This window comes from Haliotis asinina, chromosome 16 (assembly GCF_037392515.1).
Source record: "Haliotis asinina isolate JCU_RB_2024 chromosome 16, JCU_Hal_asi_v2, whole genome shotgun sequence".
Classification (NCBI taxonomy): domain Eukaryota; kingdom Metazoa; phylum Mollusca; class Gastropoda; order Lepetellida; family Haliotidae; genus Haliotis; species Haliotis asinina.
Window position 1 is genome coordinate 14,019,828 of NC_090295.1, and position 21,745 is coordinate 14,041,572.

At 38.7% G+C, this 21,745-nt stretch overlaps 1 protein-coding gene across 2 annotated transcripts in view; it reads left to right on the forward strand.

The window, feature by feature from the left end:
- LOC137268609 (eukaryotic translation initiation factor 4 gamma 1-like) overlaps positions 1-16,666 on the forward strand; it is a 41,380-nt gene extending 24,714 nt beyond the window's left edge. For both annotated transcript variants that reach the window (XM_067803181.1, XM_067803182.1), the window contains exons 12-33: positions 1,086-1,368; positions 1,871-2,004; positions 2,133-2,234; positions 2,794-3,003; positions 3,472-3,609; positions 4,568-4,627; positions 4,820-4,966; positions 5,313-5,389; positions 6,619-6,775; positions 7,416-7,520; positions 8,218-8,374; positions 8,918-9,051; positions 9,590-9,711; positions 9,930-10,106; positions 11,159-11,339; positions 12,193-12,365; positions 12,574-12,778; positions 13,036-13,131; positions 13,341-13,481; positions 13,794-13,875; positions 14,101-14,247; positions 14,955-16,666. In XM_067803181.1, coding sequence (XP_067659282.1) covers positions 1,086-1,368; positions 1,871-2,004; positions 2,133-2,234; positions 2,794-3,003; positions 3,472-3,609; positions 4,568-4,627; positions 4,820-4,966; positions 5,313-5,389; positions 6,619-6,775; positions 7,416-7,520; positions 8,218-8,374; positions 8,918-9,051; positions 9,590-9,711; positions 9,930-10,106; positions 11,159-11,339; positions 12,193-12,365; positions 12,574-12,778; positions 13,036-13,131; positions 13,341-13,481; positions 13,794-13,875; positions 14,101-14,247; positions 14,955-15,130 — 3,204 coding nt within the window. In that variant the 3' untranslated portion in view covers positions 15,131-16,666. The remainder of the gene's footprint in view (positions 1-1,085; positions 1,369-1,870; positions 2,005-2,132; positions 2,235-2,793; positions 3,004-3,471; positions 3,610-4,567; positions 4,628-4,819; positions 4,967-5,312; positions 5,390-6,618; positions 6,776-7,415; positions 7,521-8,217; positions 8,375-8,917; positions 9,052-9,589; positions 9,712-9,929; positions 10,107-11,158; positions 11,340-12,192; positions 12,366-12,573; positions 12,779-13,035; positions 13,132-13,340; positions 13,482-13,793; positions 13,876-14,100; positions 14,248-14,954) is intronic.
- The last annotated feature ends 5,079 nt before the right edge of the window (positions 16,667-21,745 follow it).

The following is a 21,745-nucleotide window of genomic DNA, read 5'->3' on the forward strand; positions in this document are numbered from 1 at the left end:
AAGGCGTCATTAAATAGGAATTTATGTGTTATATGATAACAAGTTATAAATACTGCGCCTGCAATATTGTCTAGGGCAGGATGACCCCTCGGAGCTGTGCATATGTCTGCCATGTTATGTGTTCAAGTATCTGGTACTTGGTTAACATAATGGCAAGCTTAAATATACTGCAAATTTGTTTACATGAAAGACCTTTTAGAGCTAAATGTTTATGCTAATGATGAAACTGATATTAATTTTTTTGGGTGAGGTCTTTGTTGGTGATTTTTCTCATCATTTTGCGTATTGAAAGTCTCTTGCGTCTGCTCTATAGAAATGACAACATGGACATGCCTTGGTGTCTAATTCTAGAATGCGTCATTATAACACATTATCAATTGGATGTTTGAACAGGACATACGGCTCTGTGGCCAACTTGACCAGGCAACATATAAAGTATACTTGGAAGCATTATGATTCAATGTAAATTTTGAAAAAAATGTTAATATTGTTTTGCTGAACAAAATAAAACTTTGTTTGCATCATATTTAGAAAATTATTTTCTGCACCCAGAACATCACTGAATCTTGGGTTGAGACTGAAATTGTCTGTTCCTTTTACTCTAAAGATTCTTCTATGAACTTTTGGGCATCATCTTTTTAATTTTTTTGTGTGTAAATATGATGAAGAGTTTTGTTATTTTATGACACTACAGATGTGAAGTCAACTTAATTGACTACTACAAGTGTATTTTTGTTTACATTAAAGTCTGGAAGTTATGCAAAACACTTTCACAGAAGAAAAGGGAAGTAATAGATATTAACTAGTAGAACAAAATGAATGAAGAGAATCAACTAGTAGAACAAAATGCATGAAGAGATGACACAGAATAAGTTTTGAGTGTATGCTGTTTGTGTTTGTGACCCATGAAGGTCTGGGCTAGAATAGGCCTTCAGCAACCCAGACTTGCCACAAATGGCGACTATGCTTGTTGTAAGAGGTGACTAATGGGATTGGGTGGTCAGGTTCAGTGTTAGACACAAATCATCAGTTTCAATTTGGACAAATCGATGCTCACTAAACTCACTCACTGCTCGTGTTTGTAGAATGCCCAGAGTGAACTGAAAGGTGATGAAGTGAAGGAGGCTCCTGCCCGGGTGGAGGAAGTCAAAACAGAGGTGAAGATCCCACCAGCAGAACCGGTGAATAATGTTGCTGATGTGGGCAAGGAAAATAAAATGCCGAATGTAGAAATAGAAATCAAAAACTCTGAAGAAAGTGAAGTTAGCCGTAAAAATGCCAAAAATGAGGAAAAGACAAATGAGGTGACAACGACAGAGGAGAACTCAGTTGAAAAGAAGCAAACTCTAAAGTACAAGTACAAGGAAGGTAAGATATCGAAGCTTTCCACATTTCTGTTTGGATGATATCGCTGGAATATTTCTAAAAGTAGCATAAAGCCGAACTGATGACTCAGGTTTGGGGCAAAACAGTTGTGCTTGCAAATTCATTCATGATGTATTGCGGCTTTAGGCACAAGTATTTGTTACCCAACAAGTACTGTGTGATACCATTTTATAAGTCTGTACCCTGCATTTTATTTGTGAAGTCCTTACCTTGCCTATTATTCTGAACCTCTTTGGGTCAACAGTGAGAATTTTGCACCTGGCCATGTTTTATCTTCAAAGTTGAGATTCATTAATTCAGTTCAAGATAAGAATGTTGGGCCTCTGTTAACATGTGAAAATCATACATATAATTTTTTTTATGGAGAGTAGGCTTCAGAAAGGAGTGTTATTGCTTTTATAATGGCAACAGAAGTTTTATGATAATTGATTGCTTTTGTAAAATATATCTCTACTTTAATTGACGGTGCTTTCATTGTGCTCAGACCAGTGGAGTCCCTTAAACCCTGAGGGCAAGATGACGTATGACCGTGAGTTCCTGCTACAACTTCAGTACTCCAAAGACTCAATGAAGAAGCCTGATTCTCTTCCCAACTTCCCGGAAATCATTCCTGATAAGGTAGGACAATATATTCAAGATATTTCTATAAATTATAAGTCAAGAGTCACATTTGACAACATTTAGGCCAGCTGTTGACATTACATTTGATGACAGTTTTAGAATATTTTGCTGCTTTGTTGTTCCAGCCTCCAAAGCAAGGCATGGACATGAGGGGTGGAGGGGGCGGTGGCGGAGGCTACGGCCATGTACCAGACTTCACACCTGGCTTCCTTAGGCCATCCAGAGGGGTAAGTTGTTGGCTTAAGATAAAGTAGGAGTTACAAGCATACCTAATCAGTTTAAGATTTTTCCTTACCCTGACTCGTGCTTATTTTTCTTGTCTCTTTATATGCGAATGAACTAGTAACACTTGAATCCCTTGTAGTTCCCGTAAAGAGGACATAAAAGTTCACTTGCCCTTGATCTGCCCCCCCCCCCTTTTCCTGCCCCCCCCCAAAAAAAACTGTTATAAATCATTCAGGCAGTTTATATAATTCAAAAGTTAAAGGATCCAGTACAACTTGTTTGATGGTGTGTTGACAATCCCCACGCAGGTAAGGTCTTCTTAAACTTGAGTGTCACTATGTCTGCAAATTCAGTTCACATGAAGCATTGGTTTGCCTATCTTACTCTGTTATTTATATCAATGTGCCCCTCTGCTATCCAACATTGAAACAATCCCCTTATTTACTAAATATTGATGAGAGATGGTTTTAGTCACTTTTCACCAACAAGTATGTAAATGAAGGGAGATTTTTTTTGTTATTGTTGCCTGGCTTGGAATCTGATGCAAGAGTTTATTTTCAGATGGGCAGTGGAGGTGGCGGTGGAGGCGGTGGTAGTGGAGGTGGCTCGATGGGCAAGCGAGGCAGCCAGCAGCGTAACCGAAGTGACGTTAGGGTCATCAAGAATGTTTCAATCCAGCTGGATGTCAAGCTTCATCATTCAGAAAATGCCTGGAAACCAACCAATCAGAAGTCAGAAGAAGAGAAGAAGTCTGATGAATTCAAGACCAATGTATGATTCTATTACCTTCTGTAATATAATTACAACACTTGCTTTAAGGTTTGAAGTGGTTAGTGGTTAAAGTGTTCGCTCATGTGGAAGACCTAGGTCCCAGTTCCGAACATGTGTATAATGTGTGAAGCCTATTTCTGGTATGCCCCGCCATGTTATTGCTGGAATATTACTAAAAGCGGTGTAAAACTAAAACTCACTCACCCATAGAACAAGTTTACAGCAAGACCTATTTGTTAATGATTGTCTAATAAATTCCAAGAGGTCCATGTTGGCACAATATTTGCACAAAGATAAAGTAGATACCTCAAAGTATACATGGAACAAAAAGTTGAAATATTTGGCACTGAAGATCATGCTATGCTGGCAGCAGGCTTTAAATTCTCTATGAAGAGAAATATTGCTATTTTGAATACATTTGGTTATTATTTTGTCCTAAGTTACTCGAGTGGTGTTTGTCTTTTTCAGGATTTGTATCGCAAAGTGAGAAGTATATTGAACAAGTTGACCCCACAGAAATTCCAGACATTGATTAAACAAGTGCAGAACCTGGTTATTGACACTGAAGACAGACTGAAGGGGGTAACAGATATTATATTTGAAAAGGTGAGACATCCAACATTTCTCTTTGTGAGGTATTGAGACGTTTAAATGAATTTTAACAATGAACTCATGGCACGTGACATGGTTGTTGTACATGGACCTAGTGTTGGGAATTGACCTCTAAAGCCAAAAATTACCAAGGTCACCTACCGATAATTCATGGATAAATGACTGACCACAAGCCTAGATTTATGCACACAAGACTAGCTACTACTGAATAGAGCTTTGTTTCGATGTGGATTCTTACATCATTATTGCAGTTAGGGCAGGAATGGAATTTGAAGACATCCAAGACCTAGCTAACAGCGACTCAAAAATCAAAACATTATTATAGCATTCATTCTGTCCTTCCGTCCAGAAACTTAGCATATCTCTTGAAGTTTACATCCTTGGTTCACCAAACTTCACTCATATGTTAGTCATTACCCATTGATGTGCCTTTTGCTGTTGTGAAGTATTTTTTCCCAATTTTGTTTTTCTTTACTGTTTCCATGGAAACACAACTTGGTTCCAAATGTGTTTGATGGTTTTGTCTGGTGCATATATATTAAAATTTCATGCCAGGTTCACCAAACTTAATACAAAAGTTAATCAAGACCCACACGTGATCAGATTTATTTTCTTTATCTACATGGGTTGTTTTCTTGATCTCAGAAATACAAATATACTTCTAATTCATTGTAAATAGTTAATTTCTTCATTTCATGTATACGAATAAAGGAGTACATGGCAAAACTATTATTTAACATGTATAAAGTTTTGTAGAGTCAAGGAGAAAGTTTTATGAGCTGCTGGTCCTTGTCACATTATATATCAATGTCAGTCATGTATGTGAGCTGTACTCAGGTCTACATTTGTTTTGCTATCCCAAATGTACCTGTAAGTGAACTGGTTTTACTGAACTTATTACTGGATTCTTTGCTCTTACTGTAAATACATTCATTTTTTTTTCTAATTTCAGGCTATTAGTGAGCCTGCCTTCAGTGTGGCTTATGCAAACATGTGCAGATATTTATTAACGGTAAGTACCATATTCTTACCTGTCTTGAAAACATGTCAGGATACATGTGTATCCCTGCTGGCTCTGAATGTTAAATATATTGTTGAAATAATGAAAGTTGCAAGGTGGCATTTATTGAAAATGTCAAATATAGCAGTTTTTTTTATTTCTCTAATATTTGGAGGAAGTTCAATGTTCTCAATTTCATTCCAGCTTAAAGTGCCCTCTGACAGCAAACAAGGGGAAACAGTTAATTTCCGTGTGATATTATTAACAAGATGTCAGCGTGAGTTTGAAAAAGATAATGATGCCCAAGTGGATCTCGACCGGAGGAAAAAGGCTATAGAGGAAGCTGACCCAGTATGTATTTTCTGTTAACAATATCTATGAAAGAGATCGTCCAGATTGATGCATTTGATGTACACTGGAGTTATTTACCTCTGTTCATGTAAGGCATGATTGTTGTAAGAAATGAGATGACAGGATCGGATGGTCCAAGTAAAGTTACTTATATATTATAGCTGGAATATTAATCAAACAAGTCAACACATTAGTTATGAACATTTATTGTGTGCGAAATATTCTCTTTTTTTCAAAAATAAAAATTGATGGTAAAACGAAAGCAGAAACCAGATTACTGCATTATGATTTGATATTGCTCTGAAGTGGATCAAGCTAAAGTACTATTTTGTGATGTTTTCCCCAGGAGAAGAAGAAAGAATTGAAGGAAGAACTGGAAATTGCTGCCACCACAGCAAGACGGAGATCTATAGGGAACATCAGGTACTAGAGTGATAGTGGTTTTACATAAACTGGATCTTGCCAGGTTCATCAAAATCTACAACACAAAGATAACACCCAATGCTGGGATTGGTTTACTCACTTGTCCAAGATTCGATTAGATCTAGGTCATTGTGATATTTTGCTGACACCTAGTAAACGCTCGGTTTCTGATGTCATGTGTTTTTCCAAACATTTAATTTTTCCTTATCCTGACTCATGCTTATTTGCTTGGGTGACAGACAAGTGAGGACAAGGGATGCTTTGGTTACAGCGGTGGGAAGTAAGTTATGTCTAACAAGATGTGTGGCGGAAAATAAGGGAAGTAACTCAAGGTTGAGATGTTGTACATTTGCTTCAAGGGAATTAAGAGATTCAAGTTTCCTCTGAACTGTTTGAAAGAGGAGAGATAAGCTAAAAAGCATGAGTCAGGATAAGTATAAAATATCAATTTTATCATAAAATTACGTTTTTGTGCAAAGATCTGAATTAGGAAATCAATTTGTCATTTTGAATGTGGAACACCATTAATTGATGTATATTGTCTAATATTGCAATCTGACTATTTGATAAGTGTATGTTGTTCCAAAGTTTTAGAATGCTGTTTGATGTCCAATTTTCGGAGGAAGAAATTAATGTCTAATGGGGTACATTTATAGCCTTATTCTGTCTGCTATGATACCCACTTGATTGTCAGTTATTTTTCCCAGACATGGAGAAGGAGATGCAAAAGGGTTTTAGCTCCTGACAGAGATCATGGGGACAATTTTTTTGTCACAAACAAAATTTGGTATGATTTTAAGGGACACAAGTGAATTGATGGAGATCGAAAACTGAAACAGTGTTACGATTCTTTACAGAGTTGTGGCCCTTGTCATATGTTTCTTGCCTTGATTATATCCCCAATGGGACAGATCTTTTCAAACCATTATAGATGAGGAGTGTCATGGTGGAGGTTGAAAAAAACACTGGTGGGGAGAGATTTATCACCATGTCTTCTTGTCAAATATGTTTATTGTATGGCACCTGTGCTTTCAAAGCACTACATTTTTTATCATTTGCTGTCAAGTTCTTTTTTTAATGTATTTGCTGTGTTTAGCCCTAACTCCTCAAAAACATGTCAGATATTGACATAGCACACAACTGAAATAATGTGGACAGATTTTATGACATGTTAACCAATGCAGATAGTGTATGAAATTATCTTATGGCCTTTCTCAATTTTTTTTCAGGTTTATAGGAGAGTTATTCAAGTTGAAAATGTTGACAGAAAATATTATGCATGACTGTGTGTTCAAGTTGTTACGATCTCGAGATGAGGAGAACCTGGAATGCCTGTGTCGACTTCTCACCACCATTGGCAAAGAATTAGAGTCCGACAAAGCCAAGGTAACCATGTGGACTATTTTGATGTTGGCTGTATTTTCAGTGGGACAGTGGGGTAGCCAAGTGGTTAAAGCATTCATGCCAAACCCCCAGGTTCAAATACCCTCATTGGATACACTGTGTGAAGTTGACAGTGACCTGAGATCTGTACTTAACTTTCATTTTCTTTTCTTAGCTTGTGCCCAGTAAACACGTACTAGTTTGTAATGTTATCAACTCGTAATGGTCTTAGTTCATTATCCACCACCATTGTGAACAAGTATGATTCCCAAAATCATTAGTCCAGTGGTTAAAGTGTTCACTTGTCACCCTAAAGTTCTGGATTCAGTGCAGTGTGTGAAACCCATTTCTTATGTTTATTGCTTAAAGCAGTGTAAAAGTTTTCCATCACTCTTTTCTGCCCATGTACTAAGTATTACATGGCAGTTTTGTGCAATGGCATTAAGGACATCTTTGTAGTTATTACTGCAATGTGCTTTTTATGTTTTATTTCGTATGTAATATCATACTACAAAGATATATTGTGATTGATTCTGAAACAAGACTGATATAACATGAAGAGATTTTACATCCCCGTAATTATGCAATTAATGAAGTAGGTCTGACTTGTTTCAGTGAATCACTATATGCATTTGTTTTCCAGCCAAGAATGGACCAGTATTTCCAACAGATGAAGAAGATAGTTGCTGAGAAGAAAGTGTCCTCAAGATGCAGATTCATGCTGCAAGATGTTATAGAATTAAGAGATGTAAGCGTTTGTCATGGGAAACCGGGTCAGGTGGAAATGGAACCTGATGTTTAATGTTTTCAGCTGGAATTGAGTGGGAATTCCTGGTTAGGTCTAAGCAAGATGTGATAGTGTTCACAGACCTGTTTAGTTCCAGGTCGGAGTTAGTCCTCAACAAATTGTTGCCATGATAGGCAAGTAACAGGATTGGGTTGTCAGACACATGTCACTGAATGGATTGATGCTCATGCTGTTGATCTCTGGATTGTCTGGTACAGACTCCATTACAGACCGCTGCCATATTGCTGGAATATTGCTGAGTGTGGTTTTATGCAACAAACTGACCAACATAACACTAAATGGCATGGTTAGACATGGTGATTTGGTTATCGACAGGTCGAGGTACCTGGACAAAATGGATCATTGTGTTATTGGCCCTGTTAAGTTGATGGAATATTGCTGAGTTCATTGATAAGTAACAATCCTGATTCGAGGTTCCATCACTGTTGCCAAAGTATTACCATTGTGACATAAGATGTTTACAAAAATAGTTTTGTCAGAACAGACTGCATGATGATTAATTCCCATCTTAAGATCCATGTGGATTTCATGAATTCCTCGTTTCTGATGGTTTGTTTATTGACAAAATTGAATGACAACAGTACTACACTACCTACTCACAATACACTGTCGTGAGATGCCTTTTCTACTTCTTCAGAATAACTGGAAACCAAGGCGAGGAGATGACAACCCCAAAACCATTGACCAGATCCACAAGGACGCCAAGCGCGAGGCTGTGGAACAGAACATGTTGACAGCACTACACATGGCAAATCAGCAACCACAACAGCACCATCAACCAAGACACAATAAGCGTAAGTATTTTAAATATAGATTAGAAACATGAAAATATATGTATAATGAGTTAGTGTTAATTATCAACTAAATATAGAACATGTTAATGATTTATTAAAATGAACAGTATGCCCAGGGTTATCTACGTTGACTTTAATATTACTAACTCCAAATTGTCAGGGTAACACATACAAAACGAAAATAAGCAAAACACATTCACTCCGAAGTGTAAAACATGGATGAGTTTACTCTGTAAACTGTGATGTATTTTAGTTGCCTCATGATACATTAGTGGGAAAGTAAGTGTTAATGTAGGTTAGATGTTATAGAGTTCACTTGTCACACCCAAGACGAAGAGGACTGGGGTAGGCTAGTGGTCAAAGCATTCACACTGAAGACCTGGTTCGATTCTATACATTAGTACTATTTGTGAAGCCCATTTCAGATGTGCCCAGCCTTCATATTGTACAAATATTGGGTTAAACCTGGTATTTGTCTGGACTTGCGCATAACTTTTTTTTTTGTGACAGGTCATTGAGCATTATTTTAACCTTGTATTGCAGCTACTAGAGGCCGACCTGGACAGGGTGGTGGAGGTAGTGGTGGCAACATGGAAGAGGGATGGAACACAGTCAGTAGCAAGGCCATCAGGAACATAGACAGAAATATTGATGTGTCCAAACTCAGGATAGAGAAGGTGAGAGAAGGACTTCTATACTGGGGCATGTGTGCTCCATGCCCTAAGGTAGACAGTAATGGTTGGAGTGTTTCTGCTTATTTTCCTTAATTCTCTCCCTTGCTTTCAGCAGTGAGAAATGAAAGTCTTGCCAGAGATTTCAAGACAACTTCTGTTTTGGTCTAAGGTCTTAATTGACAACATGAATCAAACCATTGGTTTAACTGACACAGCTCAAACTGTAGTCCACACAGTTTTTGTAGGATAGGTTCAGCAGCTCCTTTGAAATGAAGTTTGAAAAATGGAACTTGTGATCTTATCTCAAAGGGTCTACCCAAACAGACAGTATGATGATTATTTCCCATCTTAAGATTCATGTGGATGTCATGAATTCCTCGTTTCTGATGGTTTGTTTGGAGACAAATGTTTTGATCTGATATGATGGAACATCTATGTTTTTGTTTTATTTAGTTTTTCTTTTCACAAGAAAACTAAAAGCTCTGAACATGTCTATATGTATTAGAAAATGTTTAACAAGTAATTAATTAACTTTGTGCAGAATGCTGATGAGAACATCCAGCTTGGTCCAGCAAGGAGTTTCGGTGGCTGGGGAAGAGGCAGTAGTGGTGGAGGAAGCAGAGCTTCTAAGGAGGGTGACAAGCCAAACGCTCCTGGAAATAGGTGAGAAAGAAATGTCATCTTAAATTACAAAAGCTAAATGTTTGTGGACAGACTATATGATGATTGATTCCCTTCTTAATTTCATGTGGATTTTGTGAATTCCTCGTTTCTGATAGTCTGTTTATGGGCACTATAATTTTTGTGTCTGACCTCAAGTTTCTGTTTTGCTGTTTAGATTTATGCAACATTATAACAGAGTTCCTTTGTGATTTTTACAGATTTTCTGCTTTGAGCAGAGAAGATGACCAGAGGTCTCGTGCATTTGGTCGTGGTGTAAGTCCAGCTCGTGGAGATGGTCGCAATCGTGCCAACACGCCCGGTGCCTACAACCGAGGCAAGGTGATCAATCGGCCATCTCAGGAATCTGAAAGAGAACGTGCCATTGCAAGTGCTAGGTACGTCACCTTTTATTGTTACTCTTAGGTCAAATGTAGAGGTAGCATCAAAAACAGGTCAAACGATACAACCATCCTTATTAACCATACTGCATATCTTGACCATGTTGAACACCAGAGCTTGTCACAGTCCATTAGACATGTGGTAAATACTCAAGCAGTTTGTAAGTGAACATGATACATTCTGTGGCTAGTTCCCTATCAACAGACCTCTGAAGGTCCTGGGGTAGAATAGGCCTTCAGCAACCCATGTTTGCCATAAAAGGCGACTGACTATGTTTGTCATAAGAGGCGACTAACGGGGTTGGGTGGTCAGGCTTGCTGACTTGGTTCACGCATGTCATCGGTTCCTGATGCACAGATCAGTGTTCCTGCTGTTGATCACTGGATTGTCTGGTCCAGTCTCGATTATTTACAGACCGCCGCCATATAGCTGGAACATTGCTGAGTGTGGCATAAAACTGAACTCACTCATTCCATATCGACAAGAATTTTTGGAGGGTGGGAGGTGCCATACTAATTGCTGGATAACACATTTACTGCTGCTGAGAGATTCTAAAAAATGGGGATTTGTCTCGCATTTGGCCTAATATTATTGTAGTGCAGAAAGGGATCCCCTTTGATGACAAGGTAGTGAAAAATTGTAACCATAAGACATTAACATAAACTCATGACAGTCATAGCACTATGATGACTTGAACTTGAGTCCTGTAGTCAGGCAAGGTATTAGCCCATTCACAAATTCATGGCAACCTTTCACTGATAATATAGCCTTTATATGATAATTCAGGTTCAGGTTGCATTTCAGTATAATGATCTAGGTAATTATCTGAACACAGGTGTGTACTTACTCTGCCATTATTGGGAAGTGCAAGCACAAAACTTATCACTGTTTGAAGAAAGATTGACATAGTTCAACTTAAGGTCATCATGGCTACCTCTTCCTGTGATTTCACAAGAACTAAACAGCTATATATTCTGAAGAAATATTTACAACATTGTCTTAGTTGGAATAAATCACGGTCACTGTTACCTACACTCTGCTATAACAGGAGTATTGTGAGTGGCCGGGCTACTCCTCCTTCTGGAAACACAAGTAGAGAGGGAAGTAGGACACGGTCGTCACAAGAAGTAGAGAGACCTGCACCATCTTTGAAGGAATTGTCTGAGGAGGAGATGGAAAAGAAGACGTATTCAATAGTGGACGAATATTTGCATATACAAGATCGCAAGGTCAGTAAGCAAAATGGGTGATCAGGACAACTGCGGAGTCTTAATGAATTATCTTGCTTTGACATCTGACATAACATAAAACAAACATGAATTTTGATATTCAGAGGTAGGATATTTGAGAACTCTGACATATGAGGCATCTTCTACCAATCAAAACTTCGCATCATTTAAATGAAAAGGTACATTTGAAGAAGAAAAAGTATGTATGTATATACCGTCTAAACCGCCTGCGTTGGGACCATTAAAGAGTGCCCATATAGTGGATGTGCTGTTTTAGGGAACTTTTCTCTTTTCAACATGAGAATGATCTGTGTGAAAGACTAAACAGCTATTTAAGTAATCTTCAAAGCCATTTTGACACAGCATGCGACTGATTAATTGAAACGCCAATTATACTTTATGATACACGTGACACATACTTAACTTTACCTCCTTACCTTTAACCATACTGCACAAAACTTTAATCCACTGTGTTAATATAATACGTTCCGCCAATGAACAGCAGTCAAGGTAGCGGATGCTGATTTTGTGAGCATTAATTATTGTACAGTCAATCAATCAGGCAGTCTTTATTGTGCTGAAATACAGAATAGACTGACACTAGATTAAAGGATGTGTAAATGATAAAAATAAAGTAGCTTCTGCTGTTAACAAATTTTAGTGCTGACTTTGAGATCATGCCAGATTGGAGGGTTACCTGTTTTGAGGACTTAAATTGTTTAGTTTCTAGTTTCTCTTGCTATATATACAATGTAAGTTGTGTGAGAGTGTTCATCAGGTCTGTCGCCTGGCTAATCATATCTGTATGATATGTTGTTTCCCTCTGCTAACATGATTGTGATGTATTTTCCAGGAGGCTATTCAGTGTGTACAGGAGTTGAACTCGCCCAAAACCATCCATTTCTTTGTGTATTTTGCAATTAACCATGTGCTGGAGAGGTCGAAGCAAGCTCGCCAACAAACTGGGCACCTGCTCCATGATTTAATCAACCAGAAAATCATCTCTGTTGACACTTACTTGCAAGGGTGAGCATTTGTCTTTATTGAAAACATTTTCTGGGGGGAAAAAAGACAAAATGGACAGGTATTCTTAAAACACAGAACCATGTGTGCAAGTAATTTAAATTGTCGTGTTTGATACATAAAAGATTTATTGCCATTGGAAAATTGCTCAGTTGTAAGAAATCTTCATAGATAAATGGAGAAATGACAAGCTTTGCTTTACCTGTCTCAGATTGACAGAGATTCTTCAGTCAGCTGAGGACATGGAGATCGACATCCCCAAGATCTGGCAATATCTTGGTGAGTTGATCGGACCCATGATCCAAGACGGCAGTGTTCCACTCAGCTTCCTCAAGAAGGCCTGTGAGCCGTTGAAGCCATCTGGAAAAGCAGGCAACCTCATGGCAGAGATCTTGCATGATGCCAGTCAAAGACTTGTAAGTTACTTCAGGCAGCTATTTCTGGTGAATTTAGCTTTACATAAGTTAACCAGATACGAATATGTATTGAATAGATCCAGATTTATTATGTCAATGAATTTGCAAACTTTGAATCCATTACAATTTCATTAAAAAGTGATTTACATTGTGAATATCCTGGAGAAATGTATTTTGTGAATGTTATCAAATTATATTCATGTACAGAGGAAATAATTGCACTTGTATGTTTTGATGTCTATGCAATTTTATTTTAGGGCCACAAGATTGTCACACATTTATGGCGAAACAACTGCATGGACTGGAGTTTCTTTGTACCTCAGGAAAAAATCCAGCAGTTTTTGAAAGAAAAGGTAAAAGGCTTCACCACTACGACAATCCTCACATTTTCTTTGCTTATGTTTAGAGGTTCATGTTGCTGATAACTTGTATCTTCAGGTTGCTTCAAAATCTAAAATTCAAGCCTGATTTACCTTGTAGACTACTTCAAAACATGCTTTTCTGTGACACCTGTCATTCTGCTATAAAGGGAGATAATCCAGTGTTTCGTCCTTTGTTCCAGAATCTGGAGTTCACCGTAGGCCCTGACTCTGCACCTAGCACACCTACCAGTAAAGTGTCCATAGAATGGATCAAGCAGAACCTCTCAGAGCTCTTGCAAAAGCCCAAATGTGATAATGAACAGATATTTGATTGGATCGAGGTAAGTACTGATGCAGTTAGCATCAAGGTCATCTTCACATGCAAGTGAAGATTTTGTGAATCATAGCTCTTTACCATGGAAACACAGTGCCTATGTACATTGATCATTAGCTGTGGGTATATTATTACAAAAATGGTTAATTTATGTACCCATCAGCAAGCTTGGGAAATCAATTTTTTGTTGAACCTTTGAACTTCCATTTCCTGCACAACTTTCCCCAGTGATAGAGGTGACATAGATTTCAGTGGGAAAAGTTCACATATGCCTCAAATTCCACTGGAGCACTCTAAACATACTTCTTTTTAATCCCAGGCCAATGTCCCTGATGAGATTACCAAAGAAAACAGATTTATCAGGGCTTTGATGACCACGGTTTGTTCCAGTGCAATAGTGGGTGAGTGTCTGGATTCATCACAATAGAGAAACAGTATTCTCTTATTCTAACCTATTATGGTTAAGTGTTTGTTTCATATGTTAACAAGTGCTTGCATCGTACGTATGGACATGAAACCTCTTTTAATACATTGTATTAATTATCAAAGGTCACCTCTCCCTTAGTATATACATCCTTTGTCAGTGAAACTTGAACATACCAGTAGCACTGTACCATATTTTCCAGGCACTGGCAACATGACGAAAGTTGACCAAGAACCCATAAAGAAGTGGCGATCCCTCCTGCAGAAGTATCTAGATCACCAGCCTGTATTTGAGCTGCAGGCATTGTATGCTCTGCAGGCACTGGTCCATTCACTGGAGTACCCTTCAGGTATGTTCATGCTAATACTCCTTAGTCACCCGTAACCTGTACGATTGCATGATTACAATATGGTGTGAATGTTTTGAAGTAGACAATGACCTGAGATCTGTACTTTATTGTAGTTACTTTTCTTTACATGTGCTCAGTAAACATCATATCTTGTAAGGTTATCAACTCCTTGGTTAAGTTTATTTTGCACTGGTATTGATATTGTGAAAAAGTGGTTATTTTCAAGATATTAAAAAGTACCCATGTAGTTAGAACGATCTCTGACCCGTGAAGGTCCCGGGGTAGAATAGGCCTTCAGCAACCCATGCTTGCCACAAAAGGCGACTGTGCTTGTCGTAAGAGGCGACTAACGGGGTCAGACTTGCTGCCTTGGTTGACACATGTCGTCGGTTCCCAATTGCGCAGATCGATGCTCATGTTGTTGATCACTGGATTGTCTGGTCCAGATTCGATTATTTACAGACCGCCTCGATATAGCTGGAATATTGCTGAGTACCGCGTAAAACAAACTCACTCACTCACTCACTAGAACGATCTCTTGTCACCCCAATATCATGGGTTTCTGTCTCCGTGTGTTTACAATGTGTACAGCCCATTTATGGTGTCCCCTGCCCCGATATTCATGAAAACCATAGTGACTCACTGTTTAGAAAATGTGAACAGCTCTTGTACCTTTTACTTACCATTGTAAATACTTCATCTTTCAGGAGTCTTGCGGACATTCTTCGACACACTGTATGATGAGGAAATCATCTCAGAAGATGCATTTAATCAATGGGAAACTAGTAAAGAAGAACAGGAAGGGAAGGGAGTTGCGCTCAAGCAAGTTGTTCAGTTCTTCGCATGGCTACGCGAAGGTGAAGAGGAGGAGGCTGATAGCTGAGAATAGGCTTATTACTAGGACAGACTTGGATCACAAACTGCAATATGAAATTACAAATATGATTGTCATTGCTGTTTAAATGTGTGCACCAGAGGATGAAAGAAATGATTAATTTATGAGCTTGCTGTATAAATGTGCTTTCTACTTGTTGGAGAAAACAAAGGATCTTCTGACAGCCAAATATAACCATGGATGTGTTTATTTTTTTTTGTTGCCATGGTATTCGTTGATGCAGATGTGCTTGTTAATGCATATAATCATTATGTGCATTTAAAAATTTGCCGACACGGCTGTGCATTTGTATGTATGTCGAGGGAGATATTGACAAGCCGAGGAATGAGGGAGTCTGAAGAACTTTCAGAATACCTTGTTGATACACTGTGAGGTGCTAGGCTTGTTGGAGGAAGGATATGTAACACTTTAACCAGAAGCCCTGCAAGGGAAATTCAGTTGTTTCTTTTTTGTTTCTTGGTGAATTCTATGGATCATGTTTTGTTTTTTTTTGATAATCATTCTTAAATTATATACATATATACATATTATATATAAACTGCATAATTTCATATGCAAAGGTGTGTTGGTCGAACTGTATGAATGACCAATACAAACTATCTTGTGGAAGACAAGCCACTGAAGACAAGAATATGAAATGTGCATTCTCTATAGACTGTTGACAGTGAACCTGGCAAGGCAGGTTGTGTCAATCTACTTTGGATAATACAAACACTTTGAAGCCAGGACTTTGTGAACTACAGATGTTCTGAAACACTTCCCAGCTCAACCAACTAAATGCCTCTGAAAGCTATGATTGAGGGGCACATGTGAAGAAAACCTTGTAATATGGCTGCAACAGACGCCTACTTTGTTGGGGCCAAAATCTGCCTCTCTATTTTGCATGAGAAATTTGTATAGCTGATAACCATTACAGATGTCTGATCTACCCTTCAAAACCGTTGCAGGGAAACAAGTTTCCCAACAATGACATGAGTTTATTGAATGTGAATGCCTATGGATATGTTTGTGTATATATTGACTACAAGGATATTGGTATGACAATGGAGTTTGTTTGAATTCCTATTCATGGAAATATGGCCCATTTCCATTGAAAAGGAAAGTCATAAAAGCTATTATTCTGTCATATAATGTTGAAAGTTCAAAATATCCATGAAAAAAAATTATTGATTATGTGATTGGTACCTCAGATATATAGTGAAGAGGTATCAAATATACAGGTTGCAACTAATAGGAGATGTGAAACTTGCCTTTATTTATATTTGTAGGATTTGATAATGTAAGCCTCATGTCCTCAAATGAATTGATGGTGTGATTGTGCTCGGTGATTGTGCTCGGTCAGTTATGGCTGACTAGCAGCTCTCCTACCAGTATCGTTGGTTGAGCTGGGCACAAACTCCTCCCTTCCCAAATGCTGTCTGTGATTACTATGAGCTAACAGGCAGCCTGCTGAGCGTGACCACCACAGTAATGACAGAACGCAAACTGATGTAAATAAAACAAGCCAATGACAGACTTTCAAAAGAGGATATTTTGTTGTCTTTCACCTTTTTAGCTTTGTTAACAAAGTGCTGGGTTGTCTGAGGTCCCAGACGTGCCCTGTTAGCCCAGTGGTTTAAGACTATTCACTGACATTAGCTCCATTGTTCCCTTGTGTACAGTAATCATGTAGTATTGGATGAAATTACTGGATTGGATCATTACTATTCACTGTTAGCTGGTTTGAAAATAACAATAAACTATGTCGATGGGTATGTCTTAGCGAGTAGGCGACTCAACTTAGGGATATTTTTGTGGGTTAACAGTGATCTCTTCGAGGGGGAATTTCAGATTTTTTTTTTGCAACTTACATCATATGTTAATTTTTTTGCACTGTCCCAGCGGTCTGTAAATAATCAAGTGATTAATAAGCATGAGCATCCATGTTCAGGGGTATTTCGCCATTAAAACCAGGATGTTTTGTAAATAATTTGCATTGACCAGTCACAAACGTCAAAAACATTTTACCTTTATCCAGGCGTGTTGTTGCCCCAAAACGCATATTTCACGTCGGTGTACATGTACTTGAAATTTCATATAATCAGGGGGCAGTTTTGGCAGCCTTATGATAAAACATGCGCTTATGCCCTCACTTTCCACACAGACCCGTGCCAGTTATATTCGGACACTTTACACAATTTCCATATACTTGCATGTTAATTTAGTATAGCATCAATATTCCTCATGTAATTGTAAGATCCAAGTCAAATTTTGCACATTTGTGAGGAGTCCTCTAAGCTACAATCCCATAATTTGTTTAATCTTCCACTGCCTATTGAATAGCAACAGGTCGAACGACCTACGCACAGTACTAGCTGGCGACCAGTTATCGCCAACACCCGACTGCAGCGCTTCAACTCTCGTGGCCTATGGCTTTAGTGATGTGTCAATGTGTGAAATATTACAAATCAAGCTGTCTTCCACAGCCAGGTGTTGGCGATAACTGGTCGCTAGCCAGTACCGAGAAATCCTTAACATAGCGCCCTGCGGGATAGTGCGTTGTGATATTGTGCATACGTAAGTTACATACTGTAGTGGTCAGAAAACTGAACTGAAATGCTATATGCAGAGCAGAGATAGTTTCAGGTTTGCCTTTCAAAATTTACAAGGATCCATCCTGAACTCACTTCATGAAAAGTAAATAAAAGTATTAAAAGTACTTGCTACACTGAAACAAGTATGTCTGGAAATTACGTCATGTGTCCGATTAAAACTTTCACGGGTCTGAAGTTTCAATATGTGTGTTATGGTAGGGTAGCCTTACGGTTAATGCCTTTTCTCGTCACGCAAAAGACACTTCGATTCCGCATGTGGGTACAGTGTGTGAAGACCATTACTGGTGGACCCTGTCGGTGGCTTTGCTAAAATATTGCTGAAACAGACGTTAAATAACTCCCACCGCCTTTGTGAAACGGGTTCATGGACTCCAGGCAGCAGACAACAAGGTGATATGAACTTGAAGTGTACACCATTACTGACGTCTCTTGCCGACGAATGAGTAAACGTTTTCTGTATCAAAACTGTTTTGGATATGTTTATGCCTCGGGGTACCTATGTATAAACTTCTTGAAACAATAAGGGAACTATGTTACGTAGTATGATTAACTGTGGGCTACCAAGTAACAGCAGAAGAATGTTTATTTGCGGTTTATCCCAGTGAATGAGTGCCTGTTACGCGACACAAACTCCCATGAACACGGCATCTCGAGGAGCTAAGCCCTTTCCAAGTATGATCTGTCCTAAATTTATGAAATCAGTTAAGTGATCCTATTTCAGGAAAAAAAAAGAATGTTCGATAACTTTTTAAAGATTGAATTTCGCAGAACATATCTGTTGTTTTCCAACAACGAACCTCAGATTTGCACAAACAAAACATTATCCACCCCTGGTTATGACAGAAAAAAAGTCTTGGAATATGACATGTCTCGGTTCATCATAAATTACAACATGTATTTATGAATCATTAAGTTAATTTCAAATGGCGATTAGTCACTTGTAGAGGTAGGTATTGCACTTCGTTCTGTAATTAGTTTGGACAAGAATTTCATTCGCAATTCATGTTTCGATTGTTGCTGTTGTAATTTAAAATTGATGCAAAGTTTGTCGGGGAAACGGTCTAAGGGAGGTAATCCTATTCTTAACCAATGGTAGTGATGTGTCGGTTAGAGTTATTTCCCTTCAGATAAAGATTGTGGAGAACGACAAAGCGTGTTTTGACTTTTGTATTGGTTTCAACCAAAGCACCATTCCGGGCGTCTGTGAACGTGGATTTACATTCTGCGTTAGATGTTTATAACGAAACCTCGTGATAGATGACTGAATAAGGTAGTGATCCACATAAGGGACATATCTGACCACTGACATTTTGATGATGAGTCGTGTTCTGTGCGTCCACAGAAGAGTGTCGATATTTCTGGTGATCAACATTTTCACTTTCGGTCGCTAAATACCATCAACTTTGCAACATTGCTATTTCGCAAGGGACGTGTAATTTGTATATAAGGGCCCTTTAGACGCGCTAAATGGACGGGTGGGACATTAAGAACTGAGGTAAATATTAATTATGAAAGTGATATATATTCGTATGAATGACAGTTACATGATTGTGACTTGTGTCCAAACATGTGAAAGGAGTGAGTGAATTTAGCTTTACGCCGCACCCACCAGTATTCCAGCTACACGGCGGCGACTTGTAAGTAATCATGTCGGGGCAAGATAATCCAGTGATCAACAGCATGAGCATCAATTTGCGCAATTGGGAACCGATGACGTGTCAACAAGCCTAACCACCCGACCCAGTTAGTAGCCTCTTTCGACAAGCTTGGGTTACTGAAGGCCAATATTCTAGCCCGAACCTTCTTGGGTAGAGTGTGAAAGGAAAGAATAGAAAGGGAGGTTTGTCATTCTTCACAAAGTATTCTTTTTTTTCATGTGATGTGAACTATATTTTCAGGGAGGTTAGGGACATGGCTCAAAACCAAAGCTGTTTATTCCCCCGGCATGTAAGGCGGGGTGATATAGTCGAAACCACGTCTGTCCGTCCGTCTGTAATCATTTTGTTTCCGGAGCACGGCTCAAAAACTGCTAAATATCTTTCAGCAAAACTTGCCAGATATGTGAAGCAGACCTTAAAGTGGTGCCGTTTGCTGTTTGCAGATTTTAGCAATGTATCCTTTTCAGAGTTTCAGTGGAAACAATTCTGACTTAATCTCAAAATGGTGAAATGGGCTTCGTTTCAGGAGCACAGCTCCGAAACTATTTAATATCTTTCCACAAAACTTGGCAGATATGTGAGACAGACCCCAAAGTGGTGCTTGTTGCTATTTACAAAGATTTGGCATTTTTATTTTTCCCCAGTCTCCATGGAAACAATTCAGACTCAACAGGGAGGGATGGGCTTCGTTTCCGGAGCACAACTCGAAAACCATTTCAGATCTTGGCAGATATGAGACAGATTTTGAAGTGGTGCCTTTTGCTGTTTGCAGATATGTGGCATTCATATTTTTCATGATTTCCATGGAAACGATTCAAACTTAGTCTAGAAACACATCAAGTAACTGTCGGATGATTTGTCCTTTCAAATATGTTGGGGCCGGGGAGATATGCCAACTTCTAATGACTCTTGTTTATCATATGCTGAACCTTGAACTGGCCCCTTATGGAGATGTTTCTGAACCTTGAACTGGCCCCTCATGGAGATGTTTCTGAACCTTGAACTGGCCCCTTATGGAGATGTTTCTGAACCTTAAACTGGCCCCTTGTGGAGATGTTTCTGAACCTTGAACTGACCCCTTATGGAGATGTTTCTGACAGCTATTTCAGACATTCAATTGACAAATTCCAGATATTTCTAAAGGGTAGATACGTCCTGGATCCTGTATGGCGCAATCGTTTTCTGAAAATAACAGAATTTGTCCGTGATGGAATTAACATTTGGTGTGATATTCTGAATAAATTACATAATGTCTGTCCGGCCTTTAAGTTCAAGTACTGACTGTGAAGCAAGACTTAGTGCAACGAACGTAGATAACGGCTGTCCTCAGATGCCTTTTGCGTATGATGTCAATAACCTGATATTATCTGTAACCAGTCCGTAATAATTCTGCCAATTTTTCCTTTGGAAGGGGATATTATTTACGTAATCGTTCATATTTCTTTTTATTTAATCTTTTTGAAACCACCAATAAGTGATCGCACCAAAACACATCCGAATAAATATATGCACTAAAACGATTATATCTACATAAGTGCACTGTTTATCTCTTTACACATGTAGGAGAGTGGTGTCTGATTACTCTGAAGAAGAGATTTTGTACTTTCGGATGGAAAAAACACGGTAACAAAGTCATATCAAAGAGACTCGGTGTTAATAGATACAATGTACATAAAGGCCCAGAATAAATAATTTGTAAACTTGATTTTGTGTAAATTTAAGACAGAAATACAAGGGGTATACTGAGACGGCCAACGCCGTTGCATGACTGAATGCATTAGTGGGAAACGCGATACCGCAAGGTAACCTACCTCTTACAGCTCTACGCTCATGATGGAAAGAAAGACTGTTATACGGCTGTTGTTGTTGAAGCTTATCACCCACTTTCAGTAAAACACACACACTTAGGTCCTTCAGATCAAACAAAAGGCTTAAGTAATCGACTAATAATTTCTCCTCGAGTGGTTCTGGGGTTTTGCGTTGTGAACTCACATGAAATACTCACGCAGGTCACAAGTTCACTCAAGGGACTTCCTGAGAATATGATAAACGAATCTCTGAATCTGTGATTTTTTCAGTTTTAAGCACCACTTAACCTAACATGTTTATAAATGGTCATTATACACTTGTGTTTGAACCATAACATTTGATGAATGCGATTAGTTAAGTTATTTTGTGTTTTTGTTAGAGCTTATTTCAGAAGGGGACCCGTGAATGTCCGTGTTAGAATCTTCAGTAACCCATGCTTGCCGTAAAAGGCGAAAACGGGATCGGGTGGTCAGACTCGCTGACTAGATTGATGCATGTCATCGGTTCCCATTTGCGCAGATCGATTCTCCTGTTGTTGATCA